The 19,734-nt window shown below is 37.7% G+C and overlaps 1 protein-coding gene across 2 annotated transcripts in view; it reads right to left on the bottom strand.

Moving 5' to 3' along the window:
* Positions 1-592: 592 nt before the first annotated feature.
* tsc22d3 (TSC22 domain family, member 3) overlaps positions 593-19,734 on the bottom strand; it is a 30,221-nt gene continuing 11,079 nt past the window's right edge. Inside the window, exons 1-3 of one of the 2 annotated variants that reach the window (XM_027136120.2) lie at positions 2,656-3,013; positions 2,268-2,319; positions 593-1,900 (exon numbers count right to left, since the gene is read on the bottom strand). In XM_027136120.2, the coding sequence (XP_026991921.1) occupies positions 1,652-1,900; positions 2,268-2,319; positions 2,656-2,777 (423 nt within the window). In that variant the 5' untranslated portion in view covers positions 2,778-3,013 and the 3' untranslated portion in view covers positions 593-1,651. Of the gene's footprint in view, positions 1,901-2,267; positions 2,320-2,655; positions 3,014-19,734 lie in introns of those variants that run through there. The other variant, XM_027136119.2, reaches the window with a different exon arrangement.

Below are 19,734 nucleotides of genomic sequence, written 5' to 3'. Positions count from 1 at the left end.
TGAGATTTTCTCTGCTTTGAACATAGCAACGTAAGGCTCGTACACACTAGAGGTCATATCAGGCTCTTATTGGTGATTGACTTAAAACAAATGCTCTTATAATTTATACGTATATTTACTTAAGTCCTTAACGATAAACTGAAATGGAGGTAAATACTGAGCATTTGTCTGATTCACGTTATGCAGGAAGTGTATATAAAGGATACAAAATTAATTACTGCTATCTGTGATTGTGCCTGATAGTTAAATGTCAGCGAATGTCTATTTGCCAAAGTCACTCAAGTTAGTGTTTAGTAGTTTAATTACAGAAATTGACATGGTGTCCTTATTAGATTATCTTTAGGTTCTGGAGTAGTTTTAAATTCTTGAAGTCAATTCTGAAATATAAAAGCGTCCAAATAATAAGTTCTAACTCATGCAACCTTAAGTACGTCATGTCCATGATACCGGAAGATGCGTTTACCAAACGTAAGCTAATAACCGATGCTGTAGAGGAGTTATTTCCACTGTTCAAGCTGCCAACTATAAATTTATGTTATGATTTACTGTGTTAACGATCATTTTAAGTGATTACAGCAAGAGTCAGGAAAGATTTAGTGTAAACATAAGGTTTATTGCCATGTGCATTTTGTATCCGTACATTGTAGGAAACATTGTTCAATGGACACAGTGAAAGCAACAACACTCATGCTTTAAAAACAAACGAAAAATAAAAATTAAGAACAACTTCACCACACGTAGTCATGAGTGACGTGAGTTTGAAGTGAGACTTTGGTAGTTAGAAATGTTAGAGCATGTTGTCTACTTCAGACAACATGCATACACAAACAAGTCCTGCCAGTGAGCAAGCTGGCAAGATCAAGAATGCACATGCGTTAAAAAAAATAAAAAAGGAGCAGATGCTGCTCCACTCCATCATTCCATCACTTTACATCATGTGCTAATTTACAGATCTAAGCAAATTTATACACATCACTACCCCCACAAAAGAATCAACAATTTACAAGAGAGTTGATTTTGTTCAGTTTTGAAAGAAAAACCAAAGCAGAACATCCCTTATAAGCAGCGAGCCCGGTCGGCAAAGAATACAAAAGATTCTTATGAAGCGTGTGGAAAAAAAAATAAATCACCAACATAATAGCATGGACCAAAAAGTCCAGCTCAACTACATAAGATCTTATGGATGTGTGCATGTGAAACCACTATTGTGATCATATAAGCACAGTCAACAGGCTTGACTTTGTGCAATCCCAGGTAGCTTGTAGCACTGAGAACTCCACATGGGGCTCTGAAAGCATGTCTCTTAGGGGACATTCCCTTGGTGCTTATTCTTGGGACCAGCACGGTCAGACATGCCCCTCTCGTCCTCGATAGGCAGCGAGAGAAAAGCTAGGCCGGGTTCGCCCTCCACGCGGCCGGTCGTCTGGTCTTACTGTAACCTACATCACTCTCTCTTTTTCAGCATTAGTCCGAAGAGATTGTCGGGTATTACAGAAGAGGCAAAGGCCCTGGCTTTCATTTGGGTCGAGGTTCTTCCTTCGTCTTTACAGCCAGCTTCACATGGAAGCTGCATATCAACAAGGACGACGACAACTTGTGAGGTCCATTTCAGGTGGGAGCCATGGCTCTGCCCGCCCCAATGCAGAGCCACTTATACAGCCGAGCCTTTGTACTGGCTGCGATGCTCAGATGTCTCCATCCCCTGTGTTTCCAGCGGAAGCTGGGGCTCTGATGGAATACGTGACTGGAACTTCTCCAGCTGCTCCGGGCTCGCCAAGTTCTTCAGCAGGCTGTTTTCACGCTCCAGCTGGTTGTTCTTTTCAGCCAGCTCCTTGATCTGCTCTTTCAAGATCTCCACTTCCTCCCTGACTGCATACATCAGGTGATTCTTTACAAGATCCTGCACAAAAAATAAAAAGAGAGAAAGAGGAGAAGGTTAAGTTTGCAGTCTGCATCACTCCATATAAAATATGTAAAGCAAAACTCTTGTGTTTAAAACTTGGTCAAGAAAATCTGATTCAGAGAATTGGGTCTCCCAAGAAATGTTATCCCTGCATGAAAGAATGTAATTTTATCAGTTGATCAGCTTTCTATTCAAGTTTTGCCATCATATGATGGTTATGGAGCATGTGTGCGTGTGTGTGTGTTTTGCTCTAGTCTTACATATTGTTACAAAATAATGGATTTAATAATGCATTGTTTTCTTGGCCAAGCCTGGGAAAGGAATTTAATTTGTATTCATGCTTCTCAGGGGAATTCCTCCTTACCATTGCTTGCTCAATCTTGTTGTCTATCGCCACAACGCTAGCACCAGAGGCACTGTGAACAAAAAGAAAGCAAAAATATTAGCACCTAGTGCTCAGGGGTAAACATACACAGACGGTGGGATCTCTGTACAGAGTGCAAACAAGGGTGCAAATCAGAGAAAGGCTGCAAGTGAACCGAACAGGGTGTTAAGCGCTAACTAGGATAAGAATAAAAACAGTAAGAAGAACAGAGCTAATGATTTGCAGCTAATGTACAGTAGAAACTGGACAAACATCAAACTGACAGGTTGTTCTGTATTTTATAAAATAATCTATATCTAAAAGGCATGGATCAGACTAAAACCATGCTGCACAGCATTGAAGGCTTGGCTAAAATGGGTGTATTTACCTGTTGTCAAGTTTGACCGATACTACATCCCCTCCCAAGAACGACGAGAAGAAGGAGATGGAAAAGTTGTGCAGCTGATAAACAGCCACCTCCATTGGCGTTTTGAACATCTCCGCGTTCATATTCAGGATTAACCCGCTTTGAATAATGCTTGTCGCCACTTTTGCGACTTTTGTCGGTAAGCTATGTGAAGTTTTGCGGTTGTTTTTGTTTGCACGCTTCCAGAAACGCCGGACGCTACTTCTACACTATTCGGTTTGAGCGAAACGCCGTCAGCAGAGTGCTGCTATTTCTGCCGCAGCTCGCTTTTATACTCGCAGATGACGTCAGAAGGACGCATGAATAAATTATGTAAATAAGCCAGGCGGGTTTTGACCCCTCCCTGAACCCATGCAAGGAACACCGCAGGCTGAGAGAAGCCACGGGGCAAAAACAAGAACATAAAAACCACAAACAACCCAAGCGTGCAGTATAGAGATAAATAACCCTCTGAATACGGGCCAAGTCTAAAACATCACAATGAATCAACCTGAATGTCACCTAATCTAGTTCGTATTCAATTTAAAATGTTTATATATAACATTTCTTTATTTTTTTCCATTTTTACCACGTTATATTATGCAAAAATCACACCAATAAAAGTTTATTTACGTTTAAATATATGTATATTTAAGATTAATATGCATTTTCCCCGAAACTCCTTTTGCATACATTTGACTGTCCCGTGTTATTGACTGTTTATTGGCTCATGCCCGACCTCTAGTGGCTTTATTGGAAATTGCATGGTCTCAGAAATTAAATATCCCAAAACAGACTGCATCCTTGTCTTTTTATTTATCCTTTACTGTACCAGTGCAATGAAAAAAAATCAAAAGATTGTGTACTGTTGCATGAGATCAGACACAACATATATACTTTGCAGCACGTAATCAACACAACTATGTTGAAGCAGTCACATATCTATGAGAAATGTCACTTGTGTCTATTAGCTTAATGCATAATGCTTAATAAAATAAATTGCATGAAAATATCTTCAGCTCATCCCCATCTTTCTCTCTCTTTTTCTCTCTCTTTATATATTTATATATAAATCCGTCTCTGGCTGTTACTTAGCTATATTATTACATTACTTTGTGTCCCAAAAGTCTCAATACATTTTAGCAAAATGTTCCTTTATTTACAAAACATCCACTATAGATTTGGCTTATTTTTTTTTGTAGACACAAACAGAGTTGTCGCACCCACTCATGACAAACTTGCATGAACACATCTGATGTTATGCATGTAATTACACTTTGAATGCGTGACTTTAAATGATATTTGAGCTGTATTGTGTTCTGGTACACTAATACCTTCCTCTCTGGTCGTAGGCATTCTTACAGGCTATAAATTAGATTTGTACAATATTTTGTACAACATTTTGCTAAAAAAAAAAAAAAAAGTGTTCATTTTACATGTTCATATATGGAGACTTTCAGGACAGACTGTTATTGAATTATTAGAGTGTGTTTTTACATATCAGACTTGTTCCATTTGTACTTTGGCTGCTTTCAATCTCACGTGTAAGCATTCCTTAACACTAGTCCTCGACCCAACCCATGTGTTTACTTGTGGCTCTTTTTCTTCTTCCTACTATTAGTTTGCACTTGGCTTTTTGGTCAGTCTGTGGAAACATCTGCCTTTCTGAAGCCCTTGTCTTTTTCTGTCTTCTTTGTGAGATACTTTGGATAAAAGTAGTGTCCAAATTAATAAAGAAATCTAAGCAAAGAAGCACTCACTATCGCAACTGGCTGTAATGTTATATTTGATATATTTTAAGCTATGTTTCAGTTCTGTAAAAAAAATTACTAGGCTAAAATTACATCATATGGTTTGTACAGACTCTGAAAAGACGTCCACTTTTTTTTTTACAGCGTGTGTCGCAACATGGTCCTGTAAAAATTTCCCAGGCATTGTACAAAAGCAATAATTCTACATATACTTTTTCTTCCCATATCTTGAAAATGCAAAGTTCATAATCACTTCATCTGGAGAAGCCCTTGTTCTCCTTGCATATAAACATCAAACATATTTAAATGCAGTATTTCAGTGAGCTCATGGAGCTGAGAATTTACTGTGTAAAGTTCTGTTGTCTTACAGTAATGGAATCTTGAGACTGAATTTGGTCCCCTTGCATAAATGAAGGCAGTTAAATAGAAGGCAAGTTATTCATTACACTACAGATTTTATTCTTTTCTGAATAGCACCAATTAAGCACTTTAACGATGTTGAATCAGCCACAAAGGCATATTTTTAAAGAATCTGGATTTTGAAGGTAGTACATTGGACTTCACCAAAAATCATCATTTATGGATGGGTATAGGAGAGAACAGAGAGTTGATTCATGTCATCAGTTCTTCAGAACCACATGAACTGCATAAAATGGTGCCAATAACATCCGAAAAGAAAAACTGTAAACATGATTTCATCACAAGGCAATCAAGATGTTGCAGGTGTAATTTATTAGCTTTGTATGTGGGTGTTTTCCTGGGCTGGATCATTTCCCATGAAAAATGATTAATCGGATTGATGATTAACCCTCAGTTTAGCTCATGGCAATAGCATCAAGCATTCCTTCACTTACAAGTTCGTCGATTTAGACAATATACACTTCTGTGACATTTCATACTGGTGATCTTTTACCCAAGGATTTGTGTAACATGAATATTGTCAGTTATGTTCACTAAGAACTTCTCATAGCATTGCTGCCTTACATGGTTTACAGAGAGAATTCACATCTTCTCCCTATGTCCACATTTGTTTCCTCTGAGTCCTCCATTTTCCTCCCATTTGTAGGTGGATCAGCTTTTAAATTACTCCTAAGTGTGAATGTGTGTTTAATTAAATATGTGTGTGTATATTGTTCCTTACAACTGCCCGGCATAACGTACCCTCCCCTCACCCACCAGTGTTTCCAGCCTAGGCTCCTGTCATGGTATCAGATATTTAGCAAATATATCAATATATCAAGTTGCAATAAGTCCTCAGTAAAAGGGCTTGTTTAGAAGAAAAGACTCAATGCTCTTTTTAGAAAAAAAAATCAGCGTTAACTCTCTCAGCTGACTGCACTTTAATTCCTAGATGTACAATATGGTGGTAAAAAGTTTTCTCATGGAATTACCAAATTAATGAACTTAACCCATAGAACAGTACGACTGTTAAAGGCTCAGCACCCATCCCACATAGAGAGAATAAACAGAACAGAATGGAAAACCCATTAGTGACAATATGAACCGGCTGTCATGTTTAATTTAAGGCTGTCAGGTTGGATTTTAAAGCTATGCTTGCATCTCCAACTCCTGGACTGTGGACCTCAGCTGTGCTCCAGTCAAACTAATTGGTGAGGACTGTTGACTGTGGAGTGTATGAAATAAGAAGAGATGTAAGGTTATGCATCACAGTGTGAGCCCTGCAAGAGCCAAGGAACAAATCTTCAATTAGTGGTGAGCTCAACATTATGGAACCTTCTTCAAAGGGACTGGTGTACTTATTAGCTTCATATGAATAAATACCAAAAAAAATAAGACAGAGAGTGATGGTTCCATAATTACAGAACCCACTCATCTGTGGTGTAGCCGTGTGCTGAGCCAGCGCTCTAACAGCTTCTGCTTTGTGCATATACCATTACATACAGAATGATTAAAAACTTCAGTGTTTTTTTGTTTGTTTGTTTGTGTTTTTAAGATTCTGGTGATTTCTGTGGTGGATCTGAAGCCTATCTCAGGGGCACCGGTCCATTTCAGGGCACCATGTAGCTACACAGATACACACATAAATTGATTTACATCTAGAAGCATTTTAGACAATTCAGTCCACAAACTAGCATGTTTTTAGGAGGTGGGAAGAAATCAGAGAGCCAGGAGGAAACCCACAGAGACATTAAAAGAACAGGCAGAGAAACTCCTCATTTCTAATACAGCTTTGTCAAATTAATTACATCATTACATCACATTAACTAATGAACATGAAATGATTTTATCACTGTGGCTGAATTCTGGCCAACATTTTCATTTATGTACGTGGCTGTAATTCATTAGTATCCATTATTTAAAAGTAAAAAAAAAAAGTCTGTAATCTACATCACCTGTTGCATGTTTTTATATACATGTTTTTTTCCTACTTCTGATTTTTGAAATCAGTAAGTAAATAAATGTGGGTAAGGATATATATATATATATATATATATATATATATATATATATATATATATATATATATATATATATATATACATATATATATATATAATTAAAATTTAATGTATTAATTATTAATCAATGATACATTTATTGTTTAAAATAAAAGTGTGTATTAGTTTTTGAAACCTAATTAATATTTAGACCTCTTAATTGTATTGATGTACAATAAGACACTTTGTAATGTTTAAAGTGAGACAGTGAACAGTGTGTCTCTTTCCTGTCACCATGGGATGTCTGAGATGTCTCCAACTCCCTCAACTCACATTCACAAATGCTCTGTGCTGCACAAATAATGTCCTTTATAAGACTATTGAAGACTAACATAAATGTTGTTAGAAAAACACTGAAAAGACGCTGTAGTCTGTATTTCTGTAGCATGGAAACAATGCAGGTCATTAAAGCATGCATTTCGGTACTAATATTGATATCATGACTATCACAGATAAACTCTTTTCTTATATTAGAATGCATAAACGTGAACTGTCCCAATATTATCAGCAAGTTCTAGGTCATATTTGTACTATTTGTCCAATATTCAGATTGATTAGTAAAAACTGTTGTTGATTAATCATCAAGCTCTTCTGCACTTTAATAAACAGTACAAATCAGGGTTAATTACAGCATGATCAATCCATCACTGATTTCAGCAATGAGGTTAAGCAGGTAATGAACTTGTTAGTGAAAGCCTTGCCAAACACTTTTGCAACTCTGAGCTGGAAGGAATCAAACAAGCCCTCTTTTTTACACTCTCACTGCATACCTACAGTACACAACCAAATCAATCAGCTGTCAGCAAGGATGATTTACAACCACTTACCGCCTGTCCCTCCTGTTGAATAGGCTAGGTGAGAAAGGAGGTTTGTAGCTCATGGCTGCATGCGTGTTGTATGCTATCTTGGTGCCAGGCACTGGTGGTATTGTGCAGAAGCTTTGGAATAGTCAGGATAGGACTGAAAGTGTCCCATTGTCTCAGCTGAATGGGAGATGAGAAAACAGACAACAGTGCTTTCTGTCCTCACTCTACTCCTTCATATAATAGATCAATAAAACTATTCAGAATGGTGTTGGACATGAGTCATTAGCAAATCTGCAAATGACAGGATGTCAAATGAATCATACTCATTGACCAGCTGATTACATGACAAGGTCATGTCAAGGGTACAGAAATAGTTCAGGTATGTTTTCTGCCCTTATTTCCTGTAACTAAGAAGTTGATACCTGCCTGATGCAATCCCTTGTATTGTGGGTTTGTTTTCTTCTTTGAAAAAAGATATTGTCATGCCTATCTTGAAGTTTTCATAAATCTTAGCTGTTTACTCTTCTTGCACAGGATAATTATACCTTCCTTCAAGGTGTCCAGACGACGTGTTTCAACTTTTTCGAGTCTAATGTTCAACTCAGTCCCCAGACAGCATTGTTACGAATGAATAGGCAAAATCCAGACAACAGAAACGGAAAAAAAAGCTTGATAATTCTCTAAAGAAGGCTGTTTCTGAGGCCAATATAGTTATACATGTGCAGAATTAATGTACTATGTACAAACATGTGCAAACAGGTGCTCTCTATTCATGTCAGGGGATTAAAAGCTTTTTCAGTCTATTGAATATCGCTATTAGTTTGATTGGGATGGGCAGAGAGCTGGGATTTACCTGAAGAATGTCTAGTTAAAGTGTTTTCTTCATCCTGAAATAGCCTATCAGAGTAATTGTCTATTATACAGATACTGTATATTGACCTATTAAATATTTCATCTGGAGCAACATTTCAGTTATTTGCTTCTGTGTTTTAGAATTCAGTAAATCAACAAAGCAGTTGTTTTTTTTTTGTAATTCCTGCATGATGCGATAAGTTGAGCTTTAAAATATCTACACAATGCAGCAGAAATCATGAATTCAAATATTTCAAAGATATGTTTTTTGTTCTTTTGTATGCTTTACCTATACACAGGGAAAAAATAAGTAGATTGCCAGATTCTAGCCATTTCAAAGGCTTTAATGCTGCAAAAAGGTCACAAAATTTTCCTTTGCTTTATATTAGACAGAGTGGTATGTTGTAATGTGTGCACAGTAAACAGCTTTACATCGTACAGCTTCATCTGGCCTTGAGCGACATACTGAAAGTGCTCCATATATCTGTGCCTGGCCATCAGTAGGAACAAATAAGGTAATTTTCCAGCTCTTTCACCTACACGCCCACACGAGTAATTCTGTACACTGATCACGTGATACACCACAGTTACAGGATCGGCAAAAGCTCTAAATGGCACCATTATTTGATGGAGTATATGACATTTATATAAGGCTGAATTTAGCAAATTCATTGTCACATGTATACATACAACACGTACAACACGTACAACATGTACAACACGTACTCATGTACTCATGTACACATAAAACAAATACACATGTACACACACAACACGTAGACATGTACAACACGTGCACCATTTAATTCAGCTTTAGGAAGCATATGACTTCTTCTCTGATATCTGCTCCATCAACAATAAAATAAATATCTCTGAATTTTATATAGTCTAGCCACAAAATAGTAAGCAGGATGTATATGCTATATGATCACCATAATGGTAAAAATATATAAACTAATGAATGTATATCAAAATATCATGGTTTGATTGAATCTGTATCACATGCAATAATCATGAATTAAACGGACATTTTAAGGCAATGTGAACAAAAGGATTTTGTTATAGAAATTGCTAGTGTTAAATACAGTACAATCTTAGGACAAAGAAATAAACTACCACCCACAAATGTTTAATTTGTCTTCATGTGGAACCTTGATGTTTATATGTAGAAGACTAGACTAGTTTTTTATACTAACAAATGATTTAGGATGGAGGCCTATCCAAAGGCCTATTTCTTTAGAATTTTCATCCTAATTTGGTCAACTGCCAATTTCCCACCCACCAGCATCTCAAACATGAAAAATACTTAACACGTGCTTCCTCTGACACGTGAAGCCAGCTAACCTCATTAATTCCTTCTTTAACTGCTGCACATGTTGTGTCACACACTCTGAGAAAATGCTATCTACACTCTTCAACATACATGAGCTCATAGATACTAGTGTCACAGTAATTAACAGAGGAGACTGTTTCCTCTGCATTTTACCTGACAACATTTTCAATTTTGTATCGCTCCCTCTTTCTAAGCCATATTAACCATTCTTATGTCTCACATCTAGCTCTAGTACAAACCTGGCTGGCTGATAATGCTAGTTAATGCACACCACAAGGTTATACACTGGAGAATTGGTACCCAGCCAGTTCCTAAATCAATGGTGATATGAGCAACATAAACCAAATCTCCTGACTTGATGAGCCAAGGGGAATCCCATTTCTAGCTGGTGTCTGGTCTCACTTTATTACAGACATACTAAGCACTGCAGAAGGACATGTGTTCTTTGGAGAGGCAGACAGTACAAGTCAGTTCTCTAGGGTGTGTATATAGTGCAAATGCTTCAGATTCCATTTGTTCTGAATTCCAGGTGTGAACCTATTTACTACCATGTCAAATAACAACATGCAGTGAATCTGTGGATGTACCTTAGACTGCAAAGCTCCCGTTCTGTTATATTTAAACATTTAAGCCATAATTATTTCCTTTAATGGGAGGATCATTAAGATTCTGAGAATTTATTAACATGAAGCAAGTTTATGTTGAGTTGTTGAATGCCTCACCATATATTTGAGTGATCGATAGTGTAGCTCTGCTTTCACTAAACTCTAAATTATTGTTTTTGGTGTTTTTTTTACTGTACCTCTTTTGGTATGAACAACAGTAAAACCCGATTTGTCTAAATCCATGATATGAAGGACAACGTAGTTACAGTACAGTACATGCTATGAGATTATGGTACATTGAAATTTTTTTAAATACATTTCTTTGTGCATCACTCTTTTAAAATCAGGAAAATCATGCAACCTGTAAAAGGAACCATCATCACTATCATTTTATTTGTAAGATTTAATGGCTTATACCTCTAAATGTAATTTTTGCAAACTGAATGAAACCATGTAGGAGACATTTTCCCGAATGTGCCCTCTGTTCTGAGTTTTTCTATGTTGTTGTTGCACAGTTCTATAGTTTTGCGTCATTGTCACGGCTTTAGTGAAAGTATTTCTCCTTAGGCTTAAAGCCAGATCAAAAATGCATGAAGATGCTCCACACTGAGCTTTTCCAATCTGATTAGCCCCTATCTACATGATCACAATCTGCCTAGTGTCCCAGAGCGAGTTCTGCTTCACAGCCCAGTGTGACTGTTTGACTGAACTGGTGTACTTATCTACAAGCACTAATGTCAGGCATTATCACCGAACCCACCATCAGCAACTCAGCTCACACTAAGATGCTTTGGGCTGACTCCCTTGTTCATATCCATGGTGAAGACAGAGTGTTCCAGAATGTCCCAGATGTAAGTGCAGCTGTGCAACCGTGGTGGTGCTTGTAAATGGGCACACTTAATAATGCATGGTTTTACGCGGAGGCGCAGAAATGCCAGAGTGGCTCTCCTACGCATGAGCGCTCTGCGAATGCGCTAATCCATGTTTCTTGTTACACAACGGCCTCCTGTGGGCTTTTGCTGCTTCTCAAGAAAGTGGAGTCCATTGTCACGGCAGGTTTATATAACCAGCCTCATCTGCAATGCCTGAGGAAGCTGTAAACCCAGCAACTGCTTCTGCAGTGGGCTTTTCCTCAGCACAACCATACAACATGCATGGGCAGAACATACATTAAACCATGCCAAGTGCATACTTATATCCCTCAGCTGTAAGGTGCAGCTGCAAGCCAACTAAAACCTCCTGTTTAACTCACAGTAAGTCAGGTTTACGCTGTGCATTTACTTTGTCTTCGCCATACTGTACTAGATGAACCCTTTATAATTTGAATTGAATTCTATAATAGATTGTGACATAACATGCTTTCTCAATGGTCTAAGGCTACACCTAAAGGTTAATGTCTGTTAATGACATCAAACAGTATGATCCAGGTTCTTCTGGAAAATTGTCTTGCATAAACAAAAACAAGCTCTTAGCAATGTTATGGAGACTTGCATTATCCAATGACTGAATTAAGCACATTTATAAAAAGGGAACATGGTACAATAAATCCATTTTTCATAATGACCTTCAAGGAGTTAATAAGGATTTTTTTCTGTACGTTAACATGCATATCTTTGAAGGTCAGTGTACATGGGGCCAGGCATGTTGGCCAACAACTCTGGATTATTGATTTATGTGGACAAGTTAGTATGGTTTTCCCTGTAATGAATTTCCCATTATCTTTTGGTGGCTTTAAGCAATCCATCAAAGCAGTGTTCAAATTCTGAAATTTTAATAAATAAAAATTCTGACTATGTTCAAATTTGTATCAGCTTTTTGCAATGGCATCTTAATTCTTTTAAGAAAAGATGGGTATGATTTTTGTGTATAACAACAACAACAACAACAACAACAACAACAACAACAACAACAACAACAACAAATACAGTTTAAAGCCTTCCTAAAACACAAACTTCTCATTATTTATAAAATTCTATTTGGCATAAGAAAGAATGGAAGGTTCTTCTTAGGTCAAGAAATATAAAAATTTAAATATTATCTTCAAAAATATATGTTACAGAGCTTGTGAACCTTGTGTACCCAGATGAAATAGACTAAAATAATTTACACTCATAATCACTTACAAGTGTGGGAGCTAACCTGTAGATGTTCTTGCTCAATGTGTGAGCTTGCTCAACTGTTGCTGCAGAAATGCCCATCTTAGCAATTAACATGTACTGTATCTTGAATATTATAAGATTATAATCTTATAAGATTATGCAGCATATTTCCAGATATTTTTCTAACATCTAGTTTGAAACTGTCGATTCTACTAATAAAAATATCTGAAAATAGCATCAATTTGCTAATCTTGAACATTTATTCCTTAAAAGAAGTACAATTAGAAAAGACAATCCTCCAGAGTTAAGGGTTTTGTGTCTTTGTGTCTGGAGTTTGTCCTTTCATTCCCCAGTCCAGTGACATGCATTGTAGGTTGTGCATGTGTGTGTGTGTGTGTGTGTGTGTGTGTGTGTGTGTGTGTGTGTGTGTGTGTGTGTGTGTGTGTGTGTGTGTGTGTGTGTGTGTGTGTGTGTGTGTGTGTGTGTGGGCATGTGTGATGGGTTGGCACCCTGTTCAGGGTATCCCTTGCCTTTTGCCCCAGGTCTTCTGGGATAGACTCCAGGCTCCCTTCCGATCTTGTAGCGCTACATCAAATGGATGGATGGACAATATCGTCTCCTGCTAAGATATCTGTTCTCTCTCTCTTTTCTAAGAACACGAGGAATAAATCTACAAATTGAGCCATTACAGATTGAGATACTAGTTTTCCCTTATTTCACCCTGAGCTGAATGACATCAGAACCAGACCAAAGCAGACACGGGTCATGGCTTGGGGTTATTGTTTGGGTGATCACAAAGCCACTGCCCTTCCTGCCTTGAAAAGCAGCAGTGTTGTTTTGGCTCTAGGAGAAGGAAACAGTGCCAAGAGCAGACGAGGCGACTCTTCCAAGAATCCACTCTCATGTGGATCGGATGGCATCAACAGCACAGCATAGACACTGTGCCCGAATCAACTCATTAGAGCACGCCTCTTCTGCAAGCATAGCCAGGCGTACACCCGCTGTGTCTCATTTATTTGCTCAGGTACAAGGCTGGCAGAGAGTTGCTTTGTTTTTTGCAGGCAATGAGGCCTGAAAATAAGGCTAAATGTATTGAAATTCAACATCCTGTGGTGCCTCTAGACAATGACAATTTAAGGAATTCATTATCCCGTGGGCACAAAGAATAATTAACCTCTCAGACAACAGAAAGCCACGAGATGGTGGTGTTTTTTTTTTTTTTTTTTTTTTTTTGGAGCTACGGCTGATACATTCATCCTCTTAGTCGCATCAGAGCTTTTATTACTTCCATTATTTTTCAACACAGTCTTGACACGGTGGATTAAATTGTCTTGAATGAGGTGGATACAAAGAAAGTTTCAAATGTTATTGCCCTTTCTGTCTATTATGTTCTTAACCACAATAATTATTTCTAGTATTGTGATCTATCTATTCTTTACACAATGCAGGACTAAAGATGTCATTTATTGTTCACTCTGACAATAGAGTATATACTGTACACGCACAGAATAGGTTAAAGAAGCTGTGAGAGCAGTTAGTAGGAACGTTCATGACTACATGTTCAGGCTATGAATTTGGATGCCAGGACAGATTTAGTGCACTTATTCCTCATTGTCTTTTCTTACATACTTTGTCTTTAAGCCCAGATCTTAGGTCTAAAGACAATTCCAAGAAAAAGCCATGCTAGAGCCAAATGCATGCTGTGTCTAGCTAGTGCAGGCTTGCTTTAGTGAGCAGCATACACAGGTGTGTTAGCATGCACATGAAGGCTTGTGCGAATACTGTATGTGTGCAGATTTTATTTTCTACTCTTAATTTCAGTTTGACAGTAGTTTGATAAAGCAGTGATGTACACACTTTCACCGCATTTCACTTTCAACCAGCCAAAGTGAAGTGTGCAGCTAAACAGAGCAGAAAAGAGATGAGGTAGATGATGTGTAGGATTTGCACACGTAGGCAGAGAGTTAGGAGCCAACAAGCTGTCATTTTTATCTCCAGAACAATCTGAAACTTGCTGCAAAACTGGAGTTCACACAAACGTGGTAAACTCTGGCACAATCCCAGTGCTCAAAAAAACGTAATGTACAGAAAGGTCAGTGAGGATTAGAATCCATGCTATAAAGCTTTTAAAATGATCAGCACCTCAAAGCTACATCTACATATAACACCGGTGTGTGGGAGGTGGGATACGGGTCAACATGGAATAGAGATCTTCCTATAACGATACTTTCCAAACTGCAATGTTGTATTCCTTTTATAGCATTATAGAATTTTTGTCCATTTTTAGTTACATTTCATGTTTTGGAGCTTCCACTAATTAGATGTTGCTTACAATGTAGCTTAGATGTATATTGTGTAAATACCAGATTCACATATATTATTATGATGATGATGATGATGATGATGATGATGATGATGATGATGATTATTATTATTATTATTATTATTATTATTATTATTATTATTATTATTATTATTATTATTATTTTACTCTCACTATTGAAATTGATAATGCATAAAAATGCAGCTTGTCATGTTGCCATGTAACTGTAAAGGCTTTTTTCTTCTAACTGTTACTAATCGCTGACACCGGGAATGACATTTAAAAATTCAAAATAAATATCTCCTTTTATTCAAAACTTCTCCATCAGCAATAACTACATGTGGATTTTGTTTTGTCCAGTTAAACTTGAGGAGTTATTAGAAGGTGAGGTGGGTAGGTTATTATGAGGTGAAACAGCTATAAGAGAAGAAAAACTGGCATGTTCCAGTGTGTCCATCTATCCATCCATCCATTCGTGTCCATAATCTATTTTCTTTACTGCTTTTCCTGTACAGTGTAACATGAAGCCAGAAGTCTATCCCAGTGGACTCGGAAGGAGGGCGCCCTAGATGAATTGCCAGCCAATCACAGGCACACACACAAAACACAAACATATACACAGTGGACAATTAAAAGATGCAAAGAATATGCAAACTCCCCGCATGCAGGGCGGAGACTGGAACTTAAATCCTAACCCAGGAGGTGCGACACAAATCTGTTAACCATTAAGCCACGGTGGCTTGTGCCAACACCCCCCCCCCCCCCATATTTTTTTATAGCTTAATGAGCATTCCTAATAAACCAGATACATGTCTGAAATTCTAACTTGCCACACCCAAAGTGTTCCAATATATTTTGATAGTCTATTTTTATTTTTCTTCATCTTCATCAACAGCAGACATCCATTTGTGTTTCTCAAGAAAACTCTTCTACCTTATCTTAGTGCAACACAATAAAGAACACACAGACTCTGTGAGGTAAAATGATCTTTAAGGGTTCATACTGATGAAAACATTCCATCCCTCTATTATGTGCTCAGATCCACCCAGTGCACCAGCCGAATGATGTTCCTAAACCACTAAATGAGTTCACTCATCCATCTGCATGTTTTTTTGCGCTGATCATGATACTGTGTCAACATGTAAAGCTCCTTTAGCCTGAAGCACAGGAGTGTGCTGCTGTCTGGCCTAGCCAGGTAATTAGCGTGCCTTTCACGTGTGCACGAGTGCTCGACTGCTTGTCTCGTTCTCTGCTATTCCTGGCATGAGCAGAGGTGTTAGGCTCCTAGCTCTGACATTCCGAATGCCCCCCAGGCCTCTGGAGAGATTGCCTTGAACTGTATGTTTGCTTGTGGCAAAGCAAAGTTTGCACTGTCTCTGCCTTTTGGCTTTTGCATGCTTTACAGATCAGGGGTGTTGAGTTGTCTACAACCCAAACACCTGATCAATCTGTCAGGCTTCATACGCACACCATGTATTTTGTACCTCTGGATATCACTTAAATTCCCGTAAATGGTTATGAATACTGCGATACTAATTATTTAATACATTAGTCTATTTATTTTTAAATGCAGGTCCATCATTGACCTGAACGGAGTGTTCCTACGTATATTCTTTTGATTCGTTTATGCACCAAAATATGATGCGTTTCCAATCAAATCCACATCTTTGCCTCTAAAACTCATTTTGCATTGCACATACTTTATAACATACACGCTTGTGTAGCAACTGTGACTATTTATATTTCCTATTTAGAATGGTGTAAATAATAAAAACTGCAGAAAGCCTGCCAACATTCAGCTTTACTATATACTCAGAGATTAGGTGGACTTACAGTAATCAGCCCTGCACTTCAGACCATATACAAACTTGGTAACTAGGAGTTTCCTGGCAACATGAGAAGTAAACAGCGCATAGGACGAGCCTCTACGTGACCCTCACATGAGGACAGCGTGGAAAGCAGACATAGAAAAGCCCTATTATTAGACAGATCCCCTGAGAAGTGGGATTGGAAGTGGCAGTTAAGGCGCTGTGCTTTCAAGCTGCTGAGCATTCTCTGTTGACTCTTTTTCTACATGAGTGAAGTAGATCCAAAGCACACAGCACACTGATTCGCCTGAACACAATGTTTGGGGTGCGGTGGATTGTTATGATAGCTATAATATTTCCGAGTCAAAAATATTTCTTCTGCACCTTTTTATTTATTTTGCTGACAAATGGGATCAACATGATGTATTTTCTTAAGGAGGTGTTAGGTCTTCAACTGAAAATGGGTGCAGCACTAATACTTCTGTCATTAACACTCATTGTTGCAGCTCCAGACACTTGTGTTTTGTGAATGTTCGTGAGAAGGGTGTGCTGTGTCACTGTCTGACACAGTTGACGGGCGTGTGTTTATGTGTGTGTGTCTGTGTTTGTGTGTGCATGTCTGTGTGTGTGTGTGTGTGTGTGTGTGTGTGTGTGTGTGTGTGTGTGTGTGTGTGTGTGTGTGTGTGTGTGTGTGTGTGTGTGTGTGTGTGTGTGTTTCATTGCATGTGTGAGAGAACAGCGAAAGAGGGAAATAAAAAAAAAAGGAAGAGAAAGAGGTGGGGAGCGAGGGTGCTCACAGCTGTTGTTCTGCTGTGCTTCCTCTGATAGTGTACTTGGCAGTACTCCCAGTTCTTTAGGCAAACTGTAGAAAACATTAATTGAAAGGGGAAGCAAATGTACATTGGATGCATTTTATGTATACAAAGTATGTCATTATTTTCAAGTCATGCAGTGATCTTGCATTATGGGTACCTGACCACTTCTTACTGTAGGTGTATTGTACATTTTTCTAACGTTTTTCTTAACACTTCAGCTTTCTGAATCTAATTCCTAGGTTTTGCGTGACGTTCAACTATTTTTGTCCTTCCTTCAGGCATATATTTTACAGATTCTTGACACTAAAGAACTTTACTAAAATACATTAAATGTATTTTTATATATCAGAAGCAGGAGTCATGACAGAATGTTACACAACAAGTTCAAATGAATTAATTTTAAGAAGATTTTAAAATGGTTATATATATATTTTTTTACTAGGGTCTTTTTTCTTTTAATAAGCCCTTTCACAAGCCCTTTCCTTGCTATTCCACTACTGATCTGCTGCACAACGCAAGCTGGTTAATGATTAGAAAACTAGAGCCGCTGAACTGTAGTCAGCATTTTTTTTTTTTTTTTTTTAGTCTCAAGAGCACGCTGAAAATTTTTCACTGTGTCTGCATCCAGACTACAGTCTGCCAGTTGTGGAGCATTTTTGTTTTAATGTACCCATAAAATCTGTGTTGATCCCTTATTACAGTTATCAGACTTCACATGAATGAAAATGCTGACATATGGAAAACCATGAGCTTCTTATTACTGGATCAGCTGATAGACCAGACTTTAATTCTTTAATCTGTTCTGCACAGTTTGCCCTTCATACATGTAATACGGGCAAGAAGGAGCAACAGAGGAATCTCTAAAGAAATGCATCAAGGCCCAGGTGCTAATAAGCTTTGGGTCTATAGTGGCTTAGATATGAAATTCATTGCCACTTCCACACTTAACTTAAATGAATTCTGGGGATTGGAATTCTCTAGAGAGGAAGACAATAAACACAAGCTTCCTAACAAAAGATCTTAAGCACAGAAAAGGACATCACATAAGGCAGACGTAAGCTGTGTGAGAAGTCTATTGATTTTATTCGGTGCAACATCAACTAAGTACTATATCTGACATACCATAGCAGGGTTGTGGCATGAAAGTTTTTTTCTTTTTTTAAGTGCTGCTATTTAACTAAAAAAGTCTAATCATTAATAGAAAGATTCTGTAAGGAGTTATTTTTTTTTTAAAGTAGTCGTAGTATTCTTTTTTTGTTTTTGTGCCATTTTAACTTTGAAATATGGGGGGTTTGGTGGCCTAGTGAGTGGTTAATGTATTGGACTACTGATTGGAAGGTTGTGTCACAGGTCCAACAAGCTGCCAGTTCTGGGCCCCTGACCAAGGCCCTTAACCCTCAATTACTCAGGCGAATAAAAATAAGAGACAAATGTTAGTTGCTCTGGATAAAGGCGTCTTCCAAATCTTTTGTGGCCATTCCACAAGATTAAATGTCATTTTACACAGATAAAAAAAGCATGGTGTGTTATCTTTAACATATTGCTGTGGTATAAGAACGGTACAACTTGCTACTGGGAAATGATTAACTTTGGGGTGGTAAAAGTAGCCAAACACAATTTGCTTTAAAACTGAGTATAATGTATATCATGTCTTTTGTGCAAATACAGCAATGCATTGTGTTGAGCTTAAACAATAAGAAATTGTTCCAGTGCAATGTTGAAGTAAGAGGTATTTTTAAGATCATTTAATTGATGATTTAGATTTAAGTAGATATAAGATGGAACTGACATCAAGGGAAGATTATGCTGGCGCTGAAGTAGATTAAGGCAATTTTTGTAGATTAATGTAAAATTAATGTAATTTTTGTATCAAGAGGGATCATATGTGAAGGAAAGCCAGTACATTACTGTGAAATGAATGATTTGTCTGCTATTTTTCATTTTAGTAGATTAATAACTAAGGGAGAAGACCTAAATAAGGAAGAGCAACTAATACGAAGAATAAGAGAACTGTCTGGAAATTTAAGGGATTCTGAAATAAAGACAAGAGGACAAAATTTGTCTTAATCTAATCGAAACTTATGTGATGACGCTTACTGTGCCAACACTTGCAGACCCTGAGAATGCAGAATTAGTTAAAAGAAGAAGTTAATGCTAAACCATCTAAATGTTTTGAAATACAAGTTTCAGTATATTCATTGTTAGCATGT

This window comes from Tachysurus fulvidraco, chromosome 17, assembly GCF_022655615.1.
Source record: "Tachysurus fulvidraco isolate hzauxx_2018 chromosome 17, HZAU_PFXX_2.0, whole genome shotgun sequence".
In the NCBI taxonomy this organism is placed as follows: Eukaryota; Metazoa; Chordata; class Actinopteri; order Siluriformes; family Bagridae; genus Tachysurus; species Tachysurus fulvidraco.
The sequence above is the reverse complement of the archived record's forward strand: the minus strand, read 5'-3'. Positions and strand labels throughout refer to the sequence as shown.